General features: G+C 42.5%; 2 protein-coding genes across 3 annotated transcripts in view; one reads left to right on the plus strand and one right to left on the minus strand.

The window, feature by feature from the left end:
- Positions 1 to 20,135, plus strand: part of srcin1b (SRC kinase signaling inhibitor 1b) — a 141,811-nt gene that overhangs the window by 33,410 nt on the left and 88,266 nt on the right. The gene's annotated exons all lie outside the window — the stretch shown is intronic.
- LOC147323824 (uncharacterized) lies at positions 12,545 to 17,192 on the minus strand. The gene is made up of 2 exons (XM_086304902.1): positions 17,187 to 17,192; positions 12,545 to 13,270 (listed from the first exon to the last, which is right to left on the minus strand). Exons 1-2 carry the CDS (start codon positions 17,190 to 17,192, stop codon positions 12,545 to 12,547), a joined length of 732 nt encoding a protein of 243 aa, XP_086161028.1.

A 20,135-nucleotide genomic window follows, 5' to 3' on the forward strand; every position in this document is an offset into this window, starting at 1 on the left:
CTCTTCATTGTACCCTCCCCATGCACAGCAGAGTCCTACAGTGACAAACACACGTACACACCCTGTGGAACAACAAGTAAAATCCTGTTAGAAAGAATGGAGCTGAATGTTTTTGCTGTCAGGTGATGATGAAGAGGTGCACTCTGCATTCTCAAAGCGTAACAACTACAGGGTTTGTCCTCCTGTCTGACTCAAAAAATGGTCATAACCAACAAAAATAACCTCATAAAACTTAAAACTAGCAGCTGAGGCCAAAAACGTTCAGGAATATGTTTAGGGAGGCGACAGATCGGTGATGAGCGGTGGTGGGTGTATTTCCACTCGCTTCTATATGGTCCGAAGCTTTTTTGAAACTAGAGATGATGCCCCCTGCTGGCCATTAAAGAAAAACATCGCTACTTCCATCCCTTTTACACTGCTACACAGGTTTAAAATAACTACTTTGGGTTTCGTTTTGGTATACAGATGGAAGACATTCTGTCTCATCAGGTAAAAACAAGTGTCAGGATGAGTTGGTGGATGTTTTTTCACGTGGTTATTTCTGGATTTGGCTAATATTTGTATACGTCTGACTGGCATTTACTTCATTATCAGCGACTGTGAGCTTTGAAATTCAAAAATATGCATATGTTGACTGGCAGGCAGGCAGATGCAGACATTACTGCACACAGACTGATTTCTTTGAAATGGCCTCCTCAGCTTAGTGGATTTCCCTCCTGCTTCACTTTTCCTCAGAGCACATCAGTCTTGCTAATTGCCTGGCTCGCTCCACTTTCTCCACACCCGTTGACTTATGGCCATTGATGTAACATGTTGCCAGTTAGGAAGCTGCTCATGTGCAGACCATGCTTGTGCACCATCTGCAGGCAGAGTATATTTTTAGACGCTATACCAGGAGAGGATCGTTTTCAGTAAAGTACTTTTATAAAGAGCACCATCTGGTTATGAACTACAAATTAAAACAAACCTTCTAATCACTCATAGACAGGGCTCTGTATTTTTTGACAGTGTAGGGAAGGAGAGGTTTGGCAGGGAAACTGTTCTCATGATATGTGGTGTGTGTCTCAACCGCTACAGCAAAAAGATGTCCCGTATTTCACATTTTGACAAATCAAACTGGATGTTTCAGTGTTCTAGTTGAGACATTTTAAAGTGTTTCCCAACACGGTCACCTGCATGAGGAAAACACTCAGGACTCTTCCTTCTGTCTAAATCTAAGGAGAACATTACGCACAATAATAAGCCAACAGGAGCTGGGTCAAACCAGCTTGGGGTCCAGTGTTGGGGAATAGAACCACTGTCGGTGGGACATGGACAGGATAATTGTACACTCACCAGCCTTTTTATTAGGTACATCCGTCCAACAATACTCCCAAACAGCTCGGTGTTGATGCGTTAATCTAAATCAGATCCACAGACTGTATATAAAAGATGCGCATAGCTATCACGCTGTTACCTATTAACAATCAAAATTTTGTCTTGATGCCTCACGTGTAACATTTTTGACTGTTTGTGTTTTTTATGGCACAATAAGTTGCCATGTTTGGACAAAAAGGTGGAGTGCTAATTTATCAGCTAATGCTAGCAGTCTCGGTTCACGCAGAAGCCCATATGTGATCTTTTAATATAATTATGGGCACAGAGAGACATATTTTAGGTTAGTTTTATTACAAATGAGATGCAGTTGGCTCTTAGCTGTTATAGTTTTTACTTTTATTTAGCTTTGATTTTAATCTAGCCCAAAGACCAGTGAGCTCACGCTTTGACATTTGACGTCTGTCCTTCAACAATTCATAAAAATCCTCCTCTATCAGTGAAGTCGTTTAGTGAAACTCATGCACAGTGATCACCTAATGGGTCTTCATCGAAGTCAAAGTCGATAGCTTGTGAAATGTGTTGGATCTGTTGAGTCAGATGAGCTTCTACGTCAGTTCAGTTTAATTTTGTTTGGTTTCCACGGTGGATTTGCTTCTTTCAGTTTGTTTTTCGTATGGGTGGCATTTCTCAGGGGGAAGATTTAAACAGCAACTTTGATTTTTATTTAACTAAAGTGTTTCTTTCACTCATAGTTTGAACTTTAGCAACCTCAGCTATCGAATCACCCGTCACAGAAAGTGGCCACGCCCCTCAAATGAAGTCATGATAGAAGTTAAGCGGCAGACTTTAGTCTCTATGCATTTGTCATGAAGGGTGAAATTAGCCATAAAGATCAAAACCATTAACTTGGAAGTGGAAGTGGATTGACTCGCTTTAGGAGCCAGCTTGAAGTGGGCAGTCAGATCCATTAATCATCTAATAATTTCCTTTGAAGGCTAAACTGCTGCTAAAATCGTTACCCCTAAAAGCCCCAACCAAAGTGTTCAAACCCTCTGAACTGAATTTTATTCTGAAGGATTTTGACTGTTTGAACTCTCAGCACCTCAGATGCACATCTAACTTTGTTAACAAGACTTATTTTATTTTAATTGACTTTTATGTTTCGCAGGGTTGTAAAATATGCATACAGTGTCTTTCTGCTCTTATCTTTAGTCTACAAAGGATAGACTGGAGGCCTTTCTCTTTAAGTAAGAAAGTCTTAGTAGATTTTTTCCATAAAAAAGCTTTTGTTCTGATGAAGAATTTGAGCATTTTTAAGCAGAAGTTGTCATTTATACAATACAAACTGATGCCAGTATAGTTTCTAATTGTGAGTCATCCTAATTTAGCACACTCCTTGGTTAAAGCTGCTTGTGTCTGAAAAGAGCCTGCGGGTTATTTTCTCTGCTCTCCACCTAAACGCTAAAAAGAATCATCTTTTATTTGGTCTTTGTTGCGGGAGTCGTCTGGCTCTGTCACTGATATTTATACACAGGGATGCTGATGTTCTGTCCCAGTGTTTATTTTATAAATGAATCATGCCCGTCAAATTTCAAAGACTCGAGGGTTGCCCTAGTTGCAGATGTTTTGAGTTGCATGCATTAATTCTGAAGAGTTTCCTTTTTAAATGAGATTTCCTCACACTGAAAAGAGTGACAGTCAGATAAAACGAGTGTGAACACAAAAAAAGTACTGCCATTATAGGAGGATTTAACCATTTGCGTGCCTCGTGTTTGTTGGTATTTATGTTCAGTGCTTTTGCTCTCCTCTGTTTTCCCTGCTCTGTGACACAGCACAAAGCCGAGCCAGCAAGCCAGCACTCATCCAGCTGGCTGCCTCCCAGAGCCCAGTGTGAGTCTGATTAGTGGCCACTAATAGATCTCGATCCCTGACTCATCTGTCCCACTGTTCGCTCAATGATACCAATTACTCACCTTCAGGATGTGTCCTGGGCTCAGACAAGCCAAAAATATCACTTTCTAATTACCAGGACTTCCTCTTGGGGTCGGAATTGATGTCAGGCGTGGGACCGTGGTTTGGTCTGTGAAGTGGGAAAGGTGTAAAGCTGAGTGTTGCTGTAGGTGCAGTAATTTGGTGGTGAAACCAAAGAGGGATGTGTATTAGCTGTCTGGTCTTTGGGGGCAGAATTCAATCGTCTGTCTGTGATAGAAGGTAGCCGCTTGATAACCTCACTCACATACCTACACTCGCTCTTTCATCTGACATCCTCATCATGCGCTCGCTCGTCCTGCTTTAATGGCAGCAGGGATGGACCCCATCCTGACTGTTGGTGTATTGATGTACTGAGTGACTCCAGAATTGGATACTTTGACCAGGATGAGCTGACATGAGTGTAAAGTTTGGGGAACGAGTAGCAGCCTCACTGAACATACACGGTTAGAGGATCAGAGAGATGACTGAGCCTCAGCTGTCCCCGCCCCTCTTCCACAGACTGTCCTGAATTATCATTCTCTTTGAAGATGGATCATCAAATTTAAGATCTAACCCCCAGTCATGCTCAGAAATCTGCCGATTGGTTTGTTCTCGGCGAAGCAGCTGACCCAGCTGGCTCTGATTTTCAGAGACGACACCCGGAAAGAAAGCGCCGACGTACGTGCGAGGCTAATGTTGATGCAGTGATAAATGTCAATGTTTACTGACCGTGTAACGATGTCAGCTGTGGATAAATGTCACGCTGAAACACCGCGCCTGATTGTTTGTGATATAGATGTACCTTTATCAAAGCCCTCGTTCCTTATTTTCATCAGAAGCAGAATCAGAAATACTTTATTAATCCCGAAGGAAATTATATCAATCCCAGCGTCCCGCCGGCTGTGACCACACAGCCAGGAGACTGATGGGCACGGCGTGTCTTTGGTGGAAAGGCAAAGAGGCCGACGGTGTTCTGGAAGTCGATAAAAGCAAGTTTATGACACCCTGCCATGTAGAAAAGGACACATAAGAGACTTGCAGTGTAACTAGGCTCTCAGCTTTCTGTGAACGGCTACAAAGCACATTATTTGTCTGTGCTTTTACAGTGACACAGAAATCTTTTCTGATGTGAGACAGCCTTTCAGCAATGTTCAGAAGCAAGCGATCCGATGCTTCCAACTGCTATCATCGTGTTTCCCTGCACTCTGACTACTTGGGCTGTCCGTCTGGTTTATTTGGTGATTATTAGAGTAAATCAGACAAAGATGTGATTGATTTTACAGTCTTAGTTATTCAGTCACTGCTAACCAGCTCCAGCAATTTCCCCTGTATTTTTTTTTTTATCACCAGGTAGGTCGGTTTGGGCTCACTAAGGCTGCAAGCCCAAATCATGGTTCAGTAAGTTCCTGCAGAGGATGAGGAACTTACTGGAAGGCAACTGTGGTGTATATGTTATCTGTCAGGGTTCAGATATGTGACAGGCACGATTTGGACCCGAATGCAGGACTCAGGAGACTCCAAAAAGCAGCTTTAATGCTGAACTCTTCCAAAAATACAATAACATAAAATAGCTGAGCAAGAACAAACGATCCAAAAATAAGGAATCTCCAGAGAAACATGGAACAAGGAAATACACAACCACAAGGGATGATGCAACAAAGGGCAATGAAAGACACAGACAATAAATAGAAAACAGGTGAAAACACAGCAGAAGTCATTGAAATGATGAGTTGAAATGGGGAAGTTAACCTAAAAATGAGGCGCAGAGAACAATAAGTCACAAAATAAACCAGGAAACAACAAACTGAGGAATCACAAAAAGAGATGAAGACACACAAGGATACAGAGAAGGTTGGATTACCTAATAATCCGAATATAAGCAGGAATCAACCTCAACAGAGACCAGCCAAGGTAACAAGAACTAAAGAGAAAACACACCTTCAAGAGCTGCAGAAACGTGACAGTGTTATTTCGTAATTTAAAAAAGTACAGTCTAATTCTATGGGAGACACTTTATGGTCGTTTCTCATAAATACAGCATCTCCGAGGATCGGCTGGATGAGCTTCAAAATTGACACCGCTGTTGCTGATGTTCTGACAAGGATCTTTTTGAAGACCCATTGGGCCCAATTTGTCTATCACAGCGCTGTGATCACAACCCTCAGGGTGTACCTTGTCAGCTGTGATAGTCTCCCCAACCTCACAACCCCCCTCGGGACCTTGAATTGGATAAGTGGTTAAGAAAATGGATGGATGGATTTTTCTGTGAGAATGTGTATTAATTACAGAAGTTTGAAAGTACAGCTTGTAACTGCATTTTCTGAAACACTAGCCATGCAGGCAAATTAGATGGTTGTTTGTAGTGAATTTCGTGCAGCTCGCACACTTTATTCATTGTGTGGAAGCTTTTAGTTGCTTTTCAGTAGCTGGGCCCACGTCCTCATTTTAGGTTTGACAGCGTTTTAGTAGGTAAAAGTGAATGTTTTGACATAAATGGGGAAGGCCTCGAAGGGGACTGGCGATGGCTCCTGGGCCTGGCAGATCCCCATGCACTAAATAGAAATGAAGAAGCTAAAGAATTGAAAACAAGGAGGGACAGTGGGGCACGTGAACGAGAATGAGCAGCTTGCAGAACTGGGGGAACCTATATAGATGACAGCCGGAAGGAGCGTGTTTGGAGGCGTGGTCCTGCTCCTGAAATTCTGATACATAATCTCCAATTATTCAAGTTAGTCTGCTGTAGTTGACCTTAAAACGCTGAAATGTACATTCACATTTTAGTTATGTTTTAGAAGGTATTATGGGGCGATAACAATGTTTGAAATGTGGAGCTCTTTCAGCTCTTCATTACCATCTCTGAACATCTGGCTAGTATGGGACAGATGTCACACACAGACATACGGTAACACAACAAAATGAAAAATCATGCTGGAACACTAAAATTAGGCTCTGATATCCATCTGCACGATCACTTATCAGTACACATTAGTTAATTGTGACTATTTCTCAAACTGCTGTTGGATAATGACATCACTGGTGAACAATCAATAGCAGCCAACAAAGTGAATATTGGCTAATACTTGATGTTTGCACTGATTTGAGTAGAAATACTGTAACTTTGCTGTACTCACAGCCTGTCAGGGTTTTAATTACAGGGAAGAAAATGTGCACTTATATTCTGAGCATACGGCTTTTTCTTTTCACCTTTTCTATCTTTCATTTACAGTTAATCTCCATATTATCAAATACAAGTTGCATGTTGCTGCAACGGAGGTTTGCCTGGTGCCTCAGCGGTCATGTCAGCGGGGGGATCCGGGGGTTTCTCTGTGAATTTCACATTCCCGTGGCAGCTTGCTTGGTATTTGCTCAGAAGTTTAGGGTTTTTTTCACTGTAAAAAGAAGTTTTCTTCCCATGCACAGTGGACGCTAATGCTTTTGTCACTTTTTACGGAATCAAACTCAAAGTAACGTCAGTACTTCCACGCTTTAAACGCTGCACGGTTGTACTCTCCACGGACTCTGCATATTATCCATTGTTGATCTGCACACGCCGCACACACTTACATCATTGCCATGAGACACTCTCACAAACAAAATCAGTTTAATAATGCAGTAACACAGCGTGCTTATGGGAAAGTAACAGTAATCTAATTACTTTTTTGCAATAGTAATCCCTTACTTTATTTATTTATTTTATTTATTTATTTATTTCATTTAGAAAGAGGATCAATACATATTAATGAGCATTTTAACAAATGTAAATATGCCAGATTACAGCCTTGGGCTCATTTCCATCTGCAGACCCTCTGGCAGGTTGGTGTTAAACACAAGTTAGTAAAAACATACAGAGACACTATTTACAGGTCATGTGACAAGGACAAAAACAGTGACCACATTATACTAGAACAAACAATGACAAGAAGAGTGGACACAGAGGACAGTATAGATAACAACAACAGAAACACTTCAATTTTATTGCACATGCCCTGACTGTCCCGATGTTGCACTGACCCATTACACTAATAGTTGTTTCCCTTTTTGTAATACACTAACTCTTTTTCACGTCCAATATAAAGAATGATTATTAAACATGATCACATGTTTGTGTGTCCCTCATCCGCCCCTTTTAAGTGACTCTCAAAGATGAGGAGACTTGTACTTCCCTCACTGACAGTGGAAGACTGTTCCAGAAGCTCACTCCCTGATATGACAGAGCATCTGTGAAAAGGTGCCAGTTCACAATCACCTCTAACAGTGGATCGAGTCAGTCGAGACCCGGCAACACTGCTAAACTTTTGTTTAATAAAATCACTCATTGGTGGAGGCGCCAGACCATGTATAACTTTGTATATTAGACAGGAAGATTTAAATCATTTGAAATGAGTAAAATTTAGAAACTTGTATTTATCTAAAATTTGACAATACGAAAAAGGTTTACTTTACTCGCTACTTGAAAAAAGTAATCGGATTACGCCCATCTCTGAGAGTAAGTGACTGCAACTGGTTGCAGGTCTAGTTCCCAGTAATGAAGCAACCATTATTACTCATGTATGATGCATGCAGGTTCTTCAACCGTGGTCAAGTTGAGTATTTTTGGTGCACCCGTTTGAAATTTGTATTTCATGGCGTTTTGAAGCAGGAGATGTTGTGAATAGAAATGGGAGTGGTAAAGGAGGCGTGGGAGGTGGACAGAGGAGACAGAAGACAAAAGGCCAAACAGATGAACTTGCTTTCTCAGCAGAGGAGAGGACACGGAGTTACCAGAGTGCAGCAGTGTTTATCTTAAGGATGTACTGCTAGACTGCTATCCACACACAGGCAGTGCTGGGCTGTGGAGAAAAACCTGTTTATCAACTCTGAACCTTTTAAAACATCTCTATCGATGTGCTGTCATCATTTAAAGGTAATACGCAACAACAAAGCTCAAAGAATCAATGCAATCTGCTTTTATTGGCTAAGCGGACAGACACTGCAGGTTTGCTTTTTTAGCAGCAGCTGCTGATTTCTACAGCTACACAATTACATAATGTGTTACAGCTGCATCATTGTCCTGCAAATCCCCTGTGTGTTTGAATTCAAATCCACCGTGGGAAATGTCAACCTCTGCCTCGACAGATAAAACTACAATTCTGTAAGTCGACGGTGTCTGAGTGTAAACACATTACACGGCTACTGCTGGGAAAAAAAATACCCTAAAAAGGGGCAAATATTTCAGTTTCATTTAGCAAAAATCTTACTGGCTCTTACATAATTTAATGTCATCATCATCATTAGGAATTATTGACATAAACTGTGGGAAGCTCTAAAACATATATTAAAAAAGCTAAAGCTATATTGTCTCAGAGGGGTTCCCTCTGTACTTCCACTTTAAAATGTATGACTTTGAATCAAGCATTAAATAGCCTTAGTGTGGGATTAAAAGTGTCTTAAAAAGGCCAAGTTATATTAATAAATATTTATTAGATATAATTGATTATCTTTCCCAAGCTGCTTGCTTTAAATGCCAGAGGAGCTGATGCAAGAGAAATTTCTCCAAAGGGTTAAAACTTCATATTATATGCATGAAAGTGTCGGACTTCTAAAACTGACTTGACAAAGTCATTTCTAGGGAGAGAAAAAAGCAAAGGAGATTATGAGTAAGAGTAGATGCTTGTTTACTTGTTCAGGACGACACTGGTAACATTTCCTTCTTAGCCAACATAAACATGAAGCAGGACTCGTCTTTGTGTGAATGACTTTTATTTTTAGTAGTTTTATGAGAGATAAAGATGATGTGCAGGTGAATCCATTTTAGCGCTTCTGTTGTGTTTTCACTGTATTCACTTCCAAACTTTACTTCTTCAAATGTCCAGCTTTGAAATTAAATAATAACACTAAAAAACAGTCCCATCAACCCAGCAACCCACTGCACTCATTGTGTCACACTGTCTCTAATATTATAGGAAAGTAAATAAACCACAATGTGAGCAACTGATCTGTACAAATAGTAGAACTAACCATGGCAGAACATGGATACCACATGACCTTTACCCCAGAAAAAATGTTTAGTGTGAACGCAAAACCTCACACTTGCCTGTAGTGGCAGGCAGGAAACTAAGTGTTTCCCAACCTTTTCGAGCCACAGCACCATTTCACATTAGAAAAATCACACGGCACACCACTGGACAAAAATGTGGCAAAAAGCATATTGATCGTTTTTTCCCCGTGCACCAGGAGCAGAATTGGCTCAGTTTGTCCCCAGTATACCGCTTTTGGCCACTACTCTTGCTAGGGCCTTCATCTGGGTAGGAATTTCCTCCAAGATCCAGGTCAGATTGACTACTTTTTCTTTTCAAATATTTGTCTTGTTATTATGCACTGCCTTGTTTCACTCCCAGCATGCAATTTCGTGTTCGTCTTCTTCTGTTTTAGTGGCGGTTGGCAACCCATTTAATTGGAGCAAGCGGTTGTTCTGCCCGTTACTGCCCAAAACACTGCTATTGTCAGCAACTGCAGACTAAAGCACTGCAAACGCTGGTTTGTATTTATTTAACATTGCATGGTTTATCCACCAGAGGGCACTCTGCAGATTGCCTATGGCAATACATGCATTCGGAAAATCACACACAAAACAACCATCTGACCCACGCATAGATGAGCAGAGCATAAACTAGTACGCAAATAACTACACACAACAAATATTAAGGAAATACATTTGTGCGTTATGTAAATATTTGTCAGAATCTGTTCTGCTACTTTCTTCACCTCACCTATTCACAAGCGTTCACCACACCCGATGGGGAAACTAGGAAAATATTTAGAAAACTGATGTTAGTTTGCTAGAAATCCAGGTGCTAGATGGGGTAGCAGCTCAGCTTATGGCAGATCAGCTGATACTGTTCTTCACGTCCTGCTCGCAAATCTCCCTTAAATTATGCTATTTAATCTGCTTTAGGCTCCAAGCCACTTTGCAACCCACCTCCACAGTAGTCACTTCGTTTCCATGAAATTTCTGCTCCCTATTCTGTCAGCTGATTTCCATTCTGTGGCGTTACTGCTGTTCTCCTCACCTCTCTACTCTGCCACATGTGCAGCTGGGAGGGTAGGGATGTGTTGGGAATGAATATTTAAAGTAAAAATACTGCTTGATATTCCCTCCCAAGATTGCTCATCCCACTCCTCTCTCAAATGACTGTGCATAATTTTGTTTGACATGCTAGCTTCTTACCTGAAAGTTACAATGTGAATATTTTATTTATTCTCAGAAAACATAGAAAAAGTGACTAGAAATGTAAAACTATTGCTCACAGAGATTTTCAACATCAGCTAGAAGTTAAAGTTACTGTGGTACAAATGATAAAGCTGTAATAAAAAGCCAGTTGACAGTGTAGGCTATATTAGATCTGAAACTATCAGCCAATTAATCAGAAGACCTACATGTAGCTATGATAGTAAATGGAAAGATTTAACTATAAAGGCAGGTTATCAACGAGATCACTGCACTCACTGTCCACTTGTTGTATTTTTTGCAATATCATCCTGATGCAAAGCCAGTCACGTTAGCTGATCCCTTTTTCTAGACATACAAGCAACAATTTCTTGTGTTTTGGCGTTTTCTCCATATTCAACCTGCAGTCTCGCCTCTCTTATCTTCTCTATCTGTGCTCATCAGAGAATCAGTCAAAGCTGATGTTGCCTGAGGCTTCACAGAGCAGTCCTGTTCAGGGTTAGGTGTCCTTCAGGTCTATTTAGTCTGCAAACTGACAAAGGGTTTTGCAGCTCAGCTGTATGAAGCTGGACTCAGTGGTGGTGTGGCTGTAATATGGGTGGCTGTAATAGTAGGAAAAATTTTAACTGCTATTTTGAGACACGGCCTAACTTTTTTTTTTTTTTTTTTTTAGTAAATAAATTATAAAACACTCTGAGGAGTGAACTGGAGTGAACTGGAAGCTGAAGCTGAAAGTACCAGGGACTGGTAGATCTTGAAATTGTTAACTCAGGGTCCCTGTGCTGCATGGTACATGCTCTGCTCTGCCACAGTAGGAGTACTACTGCTTTTCCTGATAATAATTGCTGTAATTGCACATCTGAGAATAGTAACACTGTTAAATGTAGGCGGACATCTTACCTAAAGGGACGACACAGGCTGTTCTTGATACGGGTGATTCTAAGGTTAGACGTATGAGGCAATCACCTCGTCTTTTTAAGCTCCACGCAGCCACATGCTGCTTCCCTGTGATCCTGAATGCAGCACCTCGCTGCTGGCAACAGTTTGGAGAAATTTTGTATTCAGCGAAGGCAGAGCTTGTTCCATTTATAGCCTGCTTGGAGTTTGCGTTCTGATCTTGTTTGGGTTTTATTTTAATTTTCGAGTGCCCCGGAGAACTGGATATTATAATTTGTGGATGGAGGAGCACCGTTTCGTTCTTTTTTTCTTCTTCCTCGCACTCATTCCTGCCACAGTGCCTTCCTCTGTAATTAATGGTCTCTGATGAGTAGTGAATTTGTGATGGGGAAGTAGAGAAAAAGACAGAGTGCACTCGGTTCCAGCCACTGGCATCCTTCCAATAGCTCATACTTGGAGTCTGATTGAGATTATGTAAAAATGATGAATGAATAAATGAGTGAGTCACTGGGAGGAGGGCAGAGAAATGAGGGAGAATTGATTAAAGTGGGAGAGAACGAAGGAAGTCTTAATAAACTGTTATTCACTGTTCATGATGGAAATATTTAAGTGATATTAAAAAGCAAACCGAGTACTGAATATTTCAGTGGGGGGTCATGTTTGGCCTGACATGCTGTAATGTGGTTTAGAGATTATTTTGTTTTGGAGCGTTAAAATGGGAAAAAAGAACGTTCCCGACCTATACTGTGGTTTTGGGGTAAATTCTTTGATGCTAATTTAATAAAGTACTCCTCTGTTACAAGTGGCAAACCTACATTGCTGCAGGTGACTCTTAACATTCTCTGACTCTAAAAAGAAGTACCTTACACACCAATAAAAAGGAGAAGTATTTGTCAGACAAACACCTGGCTGCTTATCCTCTTGATTTAGCTGAAAGTCAGTGGTGGTGATAAGCTGCTACACCTCTGCACTGAAACGTGGAGGTTGAATTACTTTGGGCATCTTGCTAGGATGCCTCTTAGGTAATGTTCGGGCATGTCGAGCTGAGACGAGACCCTGGAGACGTGCTGGAGGGATGATGCCTCTGGTATGGTTATGCCTCAGTGCCCCACCTAGAAGAGCCAGAGGAGAGAGAGATCTGGGCATCTCTGCTTAGACTACTTCCTCCACAATAGCAGCAGAGATTGATGGATGGATGGATGGATGGATGGATGGATGGATGGATGGATGGATGGATGGGTGGATGCATGGATGGATGGGTGGATGCATGGATGGATGCATGCATGGATGGATGGATGGATCTATAGATGGATGCATGGAAGAATGGATGGATGCATGGTTGGATACATGGATGGATGCATGGTTGGATACATGGATGGATGGATGCATGGTTGGATACATGGATGCATGGTTGGATACATGGATGGATGGATGGATTGATACATGGATGCATGGTTGGATACATGGATGGATGGATGGATTGATCCATGGATGCATGGTTGGATACATGGATGGATGGCTGGATTGATAGATGGATGCATGGAAGGATGCATGGATGATGGATGCATGGTTGGATACATGGATGCATGGTTGGATACATGGATGGATACATGAATGGATGGATGGATGGATGCATGGTTGGATACATGGATGGATACATGGATGGATGGCTGGATTGATAGATGGATGCATGGAAGGATGCATGGATGATGGATGCATGGTTGGATACATGGATGCATGGTTGGATACATGGATGCATGGATGGATACATGAATGGATGGATGGATGGATGCATGGTTGGATACATGGATGGATACATGGATGGATGGATGGATTGATAGATGGATGCATGGTTGGAGGTGAATTTTTCTTTGCAGTCTTGCAGCAGATTCGCCGTATAAGATAAGATAAGATAGAACTTTATTAATCCCTCGGGTGGGTTCCTCTGGGAAATTCGACTTCCAAAAAAAGCACAGCAACGACCGAAGTTACAGTTACAGAATTGTTATATACACACACACACACACACACACACACACACACACACACACACACACACACACACACACACACACACACACACACACATATATAAATACAGAGACAAATATAAATAAAATATACAAAGGGGATAAATAGAATAAATAGGAATAAAAAATAAAAATACAAGTGAATTGCACATTTCAAGTATTGAGTCTATTGCACTGTTGACTATTTACAAAAAGTATTGCACAAAAGGTATTGCACAGTGAGGTGAAGAGGCACTACAGCTTAGTTGTTCCCCCCTCCTTTGTCCTCCTGTTTCCCCTCCCTCTCCCCTCCAGAGAGGAATTAAACAGTCTGATGGCGTGTGGGACAAAGGAGTTTTTAAGTCTGTTAGTTCTTGTCTTGGGGAGAAGCAACCTGTCACTGAACAGACTCTTCTGGTTGTTTATGGCCGTGTGCAGAGGATGCCCAGCATTGTTCATAATGTCCAGCAGTTTCTTTAATGTCCTTTTCTCTGCCACTGTCACCAGAGTGTCCAGCTTCATGCCGACCACAGAGCTAGCCCTCCTGATCAGTTTCTCCAGCCTGGATGAGTCCCTCTTTGCTGTGCTGCTCCCCCAGCACACCACAGCATAGAAAAGTACTCCAGCAACCACCGACTGGTAAAACATCCTCAGGAGCTTCCTGCAGATGTTAAAAGACCTCAGCCTCCTGAGGAAGTACAGTCGGCTTTGGGCTTTTTTATACAGGTGCTCTGTGTTGCATGACCAGTCCAGTTTATTGTCCACCCACAGCCTGAGGTACTTGTACTTGTTGACCACCTCCACCTCCTCCCCCTCTATCTGAACCGGCAGTGGACCTTCTCTGGACCTCCCGAAGTCCACAACCAGTTCCTTAGTCTTTGAGGTGTTGAGTTGCAGGTGGTTTGTGTGACTCCATGCGACAAAGTTCCTCACCAGACTTCTGTACTCCTCTTCCTGATCATCCCAGATACACCCCATGATGGCCGTGTCATCTGCAAACTTCTGAATATGGCATAATTCAGAGTTGTAGCAGAAGTCAGAGGTGTACAGGGTGAAGAGAAGAGGGGACAGCACAGTTCCCTGTGGTGCTCCTGTGCTGCTGACCACAGTGTCAGACGTGATGTCCTTCAGCCTGACGTACTGTGGTCTGTCGGTGAGGTAGTCGGAGATCCAAGCCACCAGGCAGGGGTCCACCTCCATCCTGTTCAGTTTTTCCTGAAGCATACAGGGCCGGATGGTATTAAAGGCACTGGAAAAGTCAAGAAACAGGATCCTGACCGTGCCTTTTCCCCCATCCAGGTGTGAGTGGGCTCTGTGTAGGAGGTACAGGATGGCATCCTCCACTCCGACACCCGCCTTGTATGCAAACTGTAGTGGGTCCTGGGCATGTTGTACCTGTGGTCGGAGGAGGTTGAGGAAGAGCCGCTCTAGAGTCTTCATAAGTCATTCAGCTCATTGGGCCGGTTCTTTTTGGGGACCGGGACGATGCAGGATGTCTTCCAGAGGGCGGGCACTCTCCCCAGTCGCAGACTGAGGTTGAAGACTCGTTGTAGCGGCTCCCCAAGTTCAGCAGCACACGCCTTAAGCATCCTAGGACACACCTTGTCTGGGCCTGCTGCCTTTCTGGAGCGAAGCTTCCTCAGTTGCCTCCTGACCTGATCCACTGTGACACTGGGAGATGTTTGGGAGGAGGGGAGATGTCTTGCTGCTGAGAGAGGGATTGGAGGAGGGGGGTGTCATGGTGTCAGGAAGGGGGGGAAGCGAGGGAGGCAGGAGAGTGGGGAGAGGACTCTGTAGTGAAGGTGAGGGTGAGGGTGGGGGGGGTGTGGGCTGGTCAAACCTGTTGAAGAAGTTGTTGAGTTCGTTTGCCTTCTCCACAGTCCCCCCCACTGTGCTTTTCTTGGTGTTGTGGCCTGTGATGGTTTTCACACCATTCCAGACCTCCCTCATATTGTTCCTCTCCAACTTCTGCTCCACCTTCCTCCTGTAGCTGTATACTGCGTTACTAGACTACGACTGCTGATTCATTGTTAATGCGAGGGCTGTTACACACAGCAGTGTCATCACCCTGTACTGCTGTAACAAACTCCGGCTTCTAAATCCAACATTCAGGGAGCAAAAATAATCTGAAGTAAATCTGAGTGAAGCACAGACGAGTATGAATGATTAGACCTCCGCCCAATGAAACCATAAAGCTAACAAATGGCCTCTGTCAGACTCTTTGGCCAGCAGTGGCCAAGGCTGTGCTGCTGACACACACTTTTACACACTTAGAGGCTAGTAATGAGAAATGTTTGGACGCAGCCTTGAGCAGGTTTTGGAATGTGTTCCCGACAGCTGAAATATGGCATCAGTGGCCCAATCACAATCATTCTCTGGCTTTTTAGTCTCCCCTCAACTCTAATGAACACAGAAGAATGAATCATGCAGGGAGGTCAGCATGGCAACTTTGTATAAGCATGTGTGGGAGGAACAAACATCTTGTTCTGTGAGTTTGCATTATTAGCATCCAGTAGAGAATGAAACAGACAATTTAATAGTTTAAGGGGACAGAGGGATTTATGATCTTGATATGGAAGGCCAGAATATTCGAGTCCAAGTTTAGGCTTGGTTTTGATAAATGGAGGTAATTCCTTGGAATTATCCTCAGTGGGCTTGTACACGGGTTTGCATCCATGCAAGCAAGGCAGAAATATGACAGTGACATCAGTGTCAACTTTAAAGATTCAGCAATGTGAGTAAAATAAAACAATTCAAGGGCAATTCATCAGATGGACTGGCAGCACCGATAACAGCTGAAGAGCCGTAATAACAAAGGTGGTGCCAGTAGCAAGCTGGGAGGAGGTGGCAGCCCATTAACCATCACCAGGAGCAATAATAGCATGGTGGAGTTAAGGAGAAAAAACACCATGCAGGGCTGTAGCTGCTTTACACACGGATGAGTAATGCCATGATTTAAGTAACACGAGCTGCTCTGGGTTTTATGTGAACATTTGCCTACTTGAATTTACTAAACAAATGAGATACTAGAGGGAGGACTGGAATAAATTCACCTGAAATCAGTATGCAGTAAAACTGAGGCTCAAATGGAAAATGTCAGCATGTTCAGAGATGCTTTTTTAAAAGGAGATCTGATGAGCATTAAAATCTGTCATCGGTAGGAGGTGGCAAAGTTTTGCCAGGGCTTCAAAACCAGTCGAAGGAGCCCAGAGGGGCCGTCAGTTCATTCAGTTATGTAAGAATTATGTAATCCAGCACTCATTACAGATAAAACAAGACACGGTGCTCAATTAGTATATCACCGGTGAATAAATTCAGTTAATATATGCAGGTGCATGTCCAAAGAGGGCCTCTCTTTCAATGTCAGGTTTATCCTCTGTTTTATTTATTTCTAATCAAATTATCTGATTTCCTGTGGGATCCCCTGACTCAGTCCCCACCGCATCACCCAAATGGAAACTTTGGAAATGCCTCTGAAATATAGACTCACCCAACACTTTTTAGGTACATCTTGAGACCCCCTGGTGTCTCTGGAGCTGCCTTTGTTCTCTGTGGCACAGATTCAACAAGGTGCTGGAGAAATTCCATGTTCACATGAAAACATTGCACAGTTGTTGCAGATTAATCAGCTGTACACCTGTGATGTGAAACTCTCATTCCTCTGCATGCCAACGGTGCTCTGTTCGATTGAGGTCTGGGGACTGTGGAGGCCATTTCAATAAAATGAACTCATGCATCTAACTAAATGCATCAAATTCCTGCCATGTGATTGGCTCATGACATACTTGCATTAGCGAGCAGTTGAACAGGTGTACCTAATGAAATGGCTCATTCATGTATGTAGATGATAGCATTAAAACCATTGCATTTTCTTCAGAGAAACACAAAAGGAAACATTTTCCACAACTGGCTGTGAATTTGGAGAATTTTGGCCTCCTTGACCTGTTCTGGAGGCGCTCCTGAAGGCACTTCCTGCCATCAGGGAGGGCTGTTACCATGGGGTGATGTTTGGCAGCCGCAATTAGGGATGGGTATTGATAAGATTTTAACGATTCCGATTCCATTTTCGATTCTGTTTAACGATTCGATTCCTTATCGATTCTTTTTTTTTTAAAAAGGAGAACACTAAAGTCGATTAGCTTAGAACTGTGTTTTATATCTTCTCTTTGAACAAGATAGAAATTTAGGAGTAACATGGCCTTACAAACCCAACAGTGAGATCTTAAGAGATTCACAGCCTACGGCTCTTCAATGGGGTGTCACAGGGTCCCCAGGAAAAAAATGTATATGTAAAATAATAAAATAAATATTCTCCTGTAGCAATAACAAAGTTTAACATAAATTATTCTGTAGCAATTACACAAGAATATCCAGTAATGTCCCTGCCTACAATTAAACACATTCACTTACCAAAGTGAAATCGGGGGCATCTGCTGTGGCAAATGGGTCCAAGCCTTTGACCACAAACTTAGACACTGCTGGGTGACATTCGTCTATCCTGGCCTGAAAGGAGACGCTACCGGTAGACTGCAGCGAGAACTGCCAGCATCTGAGCCAGCCAGACTCTGTCTCTCTCATCATGGTTATCTAAATGCAACGCACAGTAATAGCAGGTTTTGTAATAAGGTAAATCGCGCTAACATAATGTGCAATGCTAATTGATTAGTTACCTGCAGTATTAACGGGAGAGGACGTGGAAACGCTACCGCTGCTGCTGGGTTGAGCTTCGCTAGTCCGGAGCGGATCAAAAACACGACATTCGTTGAAAGCAATCGCGTGTTTTTTGAGCAAATGCTTTTGCATATTCATAGTGTTTCCTCCCTTTGATGAAATCTCTACTTTGCAAGTATTGCACGTTGCCCTGTTGTCATCCTTTCTCATAAAGTGTAACCAAACTTTTGAGCGTTTGTGCCGCTCAGGCGCCGTGTTTCCTACTGGGTAAAAGACGCTACTCAACGTGATGACGTCATTCGGGGCGACTGGAATCGATAAGGGAATCGTTTTTAAAAGTGGCAAACGATTCCAAGGAATTGAAACAGTGGGAACCGGTTCTCAACAAGAACCGGTTTTCGATACCCATCCCTAGCCGCAATGTTCAGGTGTGTGGTAGTAACATTCAGATAACCATGTTTTCCCAGCAGGACCTTACACTGGAATGAGTAGAGGTGTGGGAATATCAGGTTTCTGCAACTGTCTTCCACCCAACAGCTTTGCATCTCCTGCCAAAGACAGAGAGGAGGGGGAGAAGCCATCTGTTGAGGGCTAGTTGAAGGTGGTGTCCCAACATCTGATAAGTACTGCATCAGTTATCCAAATCATTTCTCTCTCACATCCCTAATCTGAGATAATTTAGCACTAACCAGAGTGCAGAAACTGCATTTATGAGATGTGGGATGTCCAGTGATTTTGCCATTAAGAGTTCTTAATTCCAGTTAATAGAGTTTAATATTTTCCTCAGTCCTTCCCACTGTTTTCTTTTTGTGTCTTTTCCTGTATCAAGTTTGTTTTTGCGTCTGAGTTTCCCGAGTTACTGTTACCTTCTTCCTGTTTTACTTTGATAGTTAGTTGCCGTCTGTGTCTTGTATCCAGTTTTACTTCCTCCCTGTGGTTTTATTGATTGTGCACCTGTGTCTCATTTCCTCCCAGCTGTGTCTAATTCTTTTGATTAGCCCTCAGTGTGGGAGTATAAATGGTGTTGTCTTCCCTTTGTCTTTTGTTACAGCAACTGTTTGTGTTCTTTCTCTGTTTCCTTGTGTAACTTCTGTTGGATTTCTTTGGCTTTATAGACTTACTCTTGGACTTGGACACACATATCTGCTTGCCAGTGCTGAGTAATGAATTAATAAACACACGCAGAGAGTCGAGAGGTGCAGTTCAGTGACTCAGAGTAGCGGATGAGGCCTAGCAGACAGCGATGGGTTACAACTACCTGCATGTGGACACCTGCTAAACGGGCCAGATCTCTAAATACAGTTTGGATAATGTACTTTGGGGTCTGTATCATTTTCATAAAGGAATGAACCTTCCACAGAGGTGAAATGTGTATCTTGCAGCAGGCTCTAAACACGTTTGTTCTGCTGTAAGTTTGGACACGTTAGCATGAGACTCATTTTTGGAGCCTCCAATGGCCGTTGGAGGAACTGCACATTTGGCAGCACTAGCTTCACTTTCAGCCCTGGAGGTTGCTGCTTGGTCTGAACTAATTTTAGCTGTTAAGCTTTACTGTTGTACTCTGAGCACCGACTACCAAGTGTGTCTACATTTTGTGATTGAGTCACTGCGCTTTTGTTCTCCGATTAAAAAATAAATCTGATATTATAGCAGGCCTGATCTGTAAAGACTGAAGTTTGGAGGAATTAAAAAAAATAATTAAAGCTTAGTTTGGAGTTGATTGCTTCTGTAACACAATTGTCATCAAACTGAAACTCTTTCCAGAGGAACAAATCTAATCTCGACAATCACACAATCAGATCGTTTCACATCTTTTTTCTTCATTTAGGAAACAAATCAAATTTTATAAGTAAAGACAACTGAACAAAACTGGGACAAAAGAGAATCTTATGACTGGAAAAAGGGTCGGCTGTTATTGCCCACTGCCCCCAGCTGAACACTGGTTTTACTGGGCAGCTCCCAGTTGTGATTGTGTGTATTTCTTTGCATGTCGAGTTCACATTTTCACCAAACGGCTGGACCGAATAAGTCACGCTGAAATGTGGGACAGATGTTGTTGCACC

Source organism: Aulonocara sp. 'chitande type north' Nkhata Bay, linkage group LG8 (assembly GCF_057382095.1).
Source record: "Aulonocara sp. 'chitande type north' Nkhata Bay isolate Kocher_YH1m ecotype deep benthic linkage group LG8, A_spYH_male_GT1.1, whole genome shotgun sequence".
NCBI classification, from domain to species: Eukaryota; Metazoa; Chordata; class Actinopteri; order Cichliformes; family Cichlidae; genus Aulonocara; species Aulonocara sp. 'chitande type north' Nkhata Bay.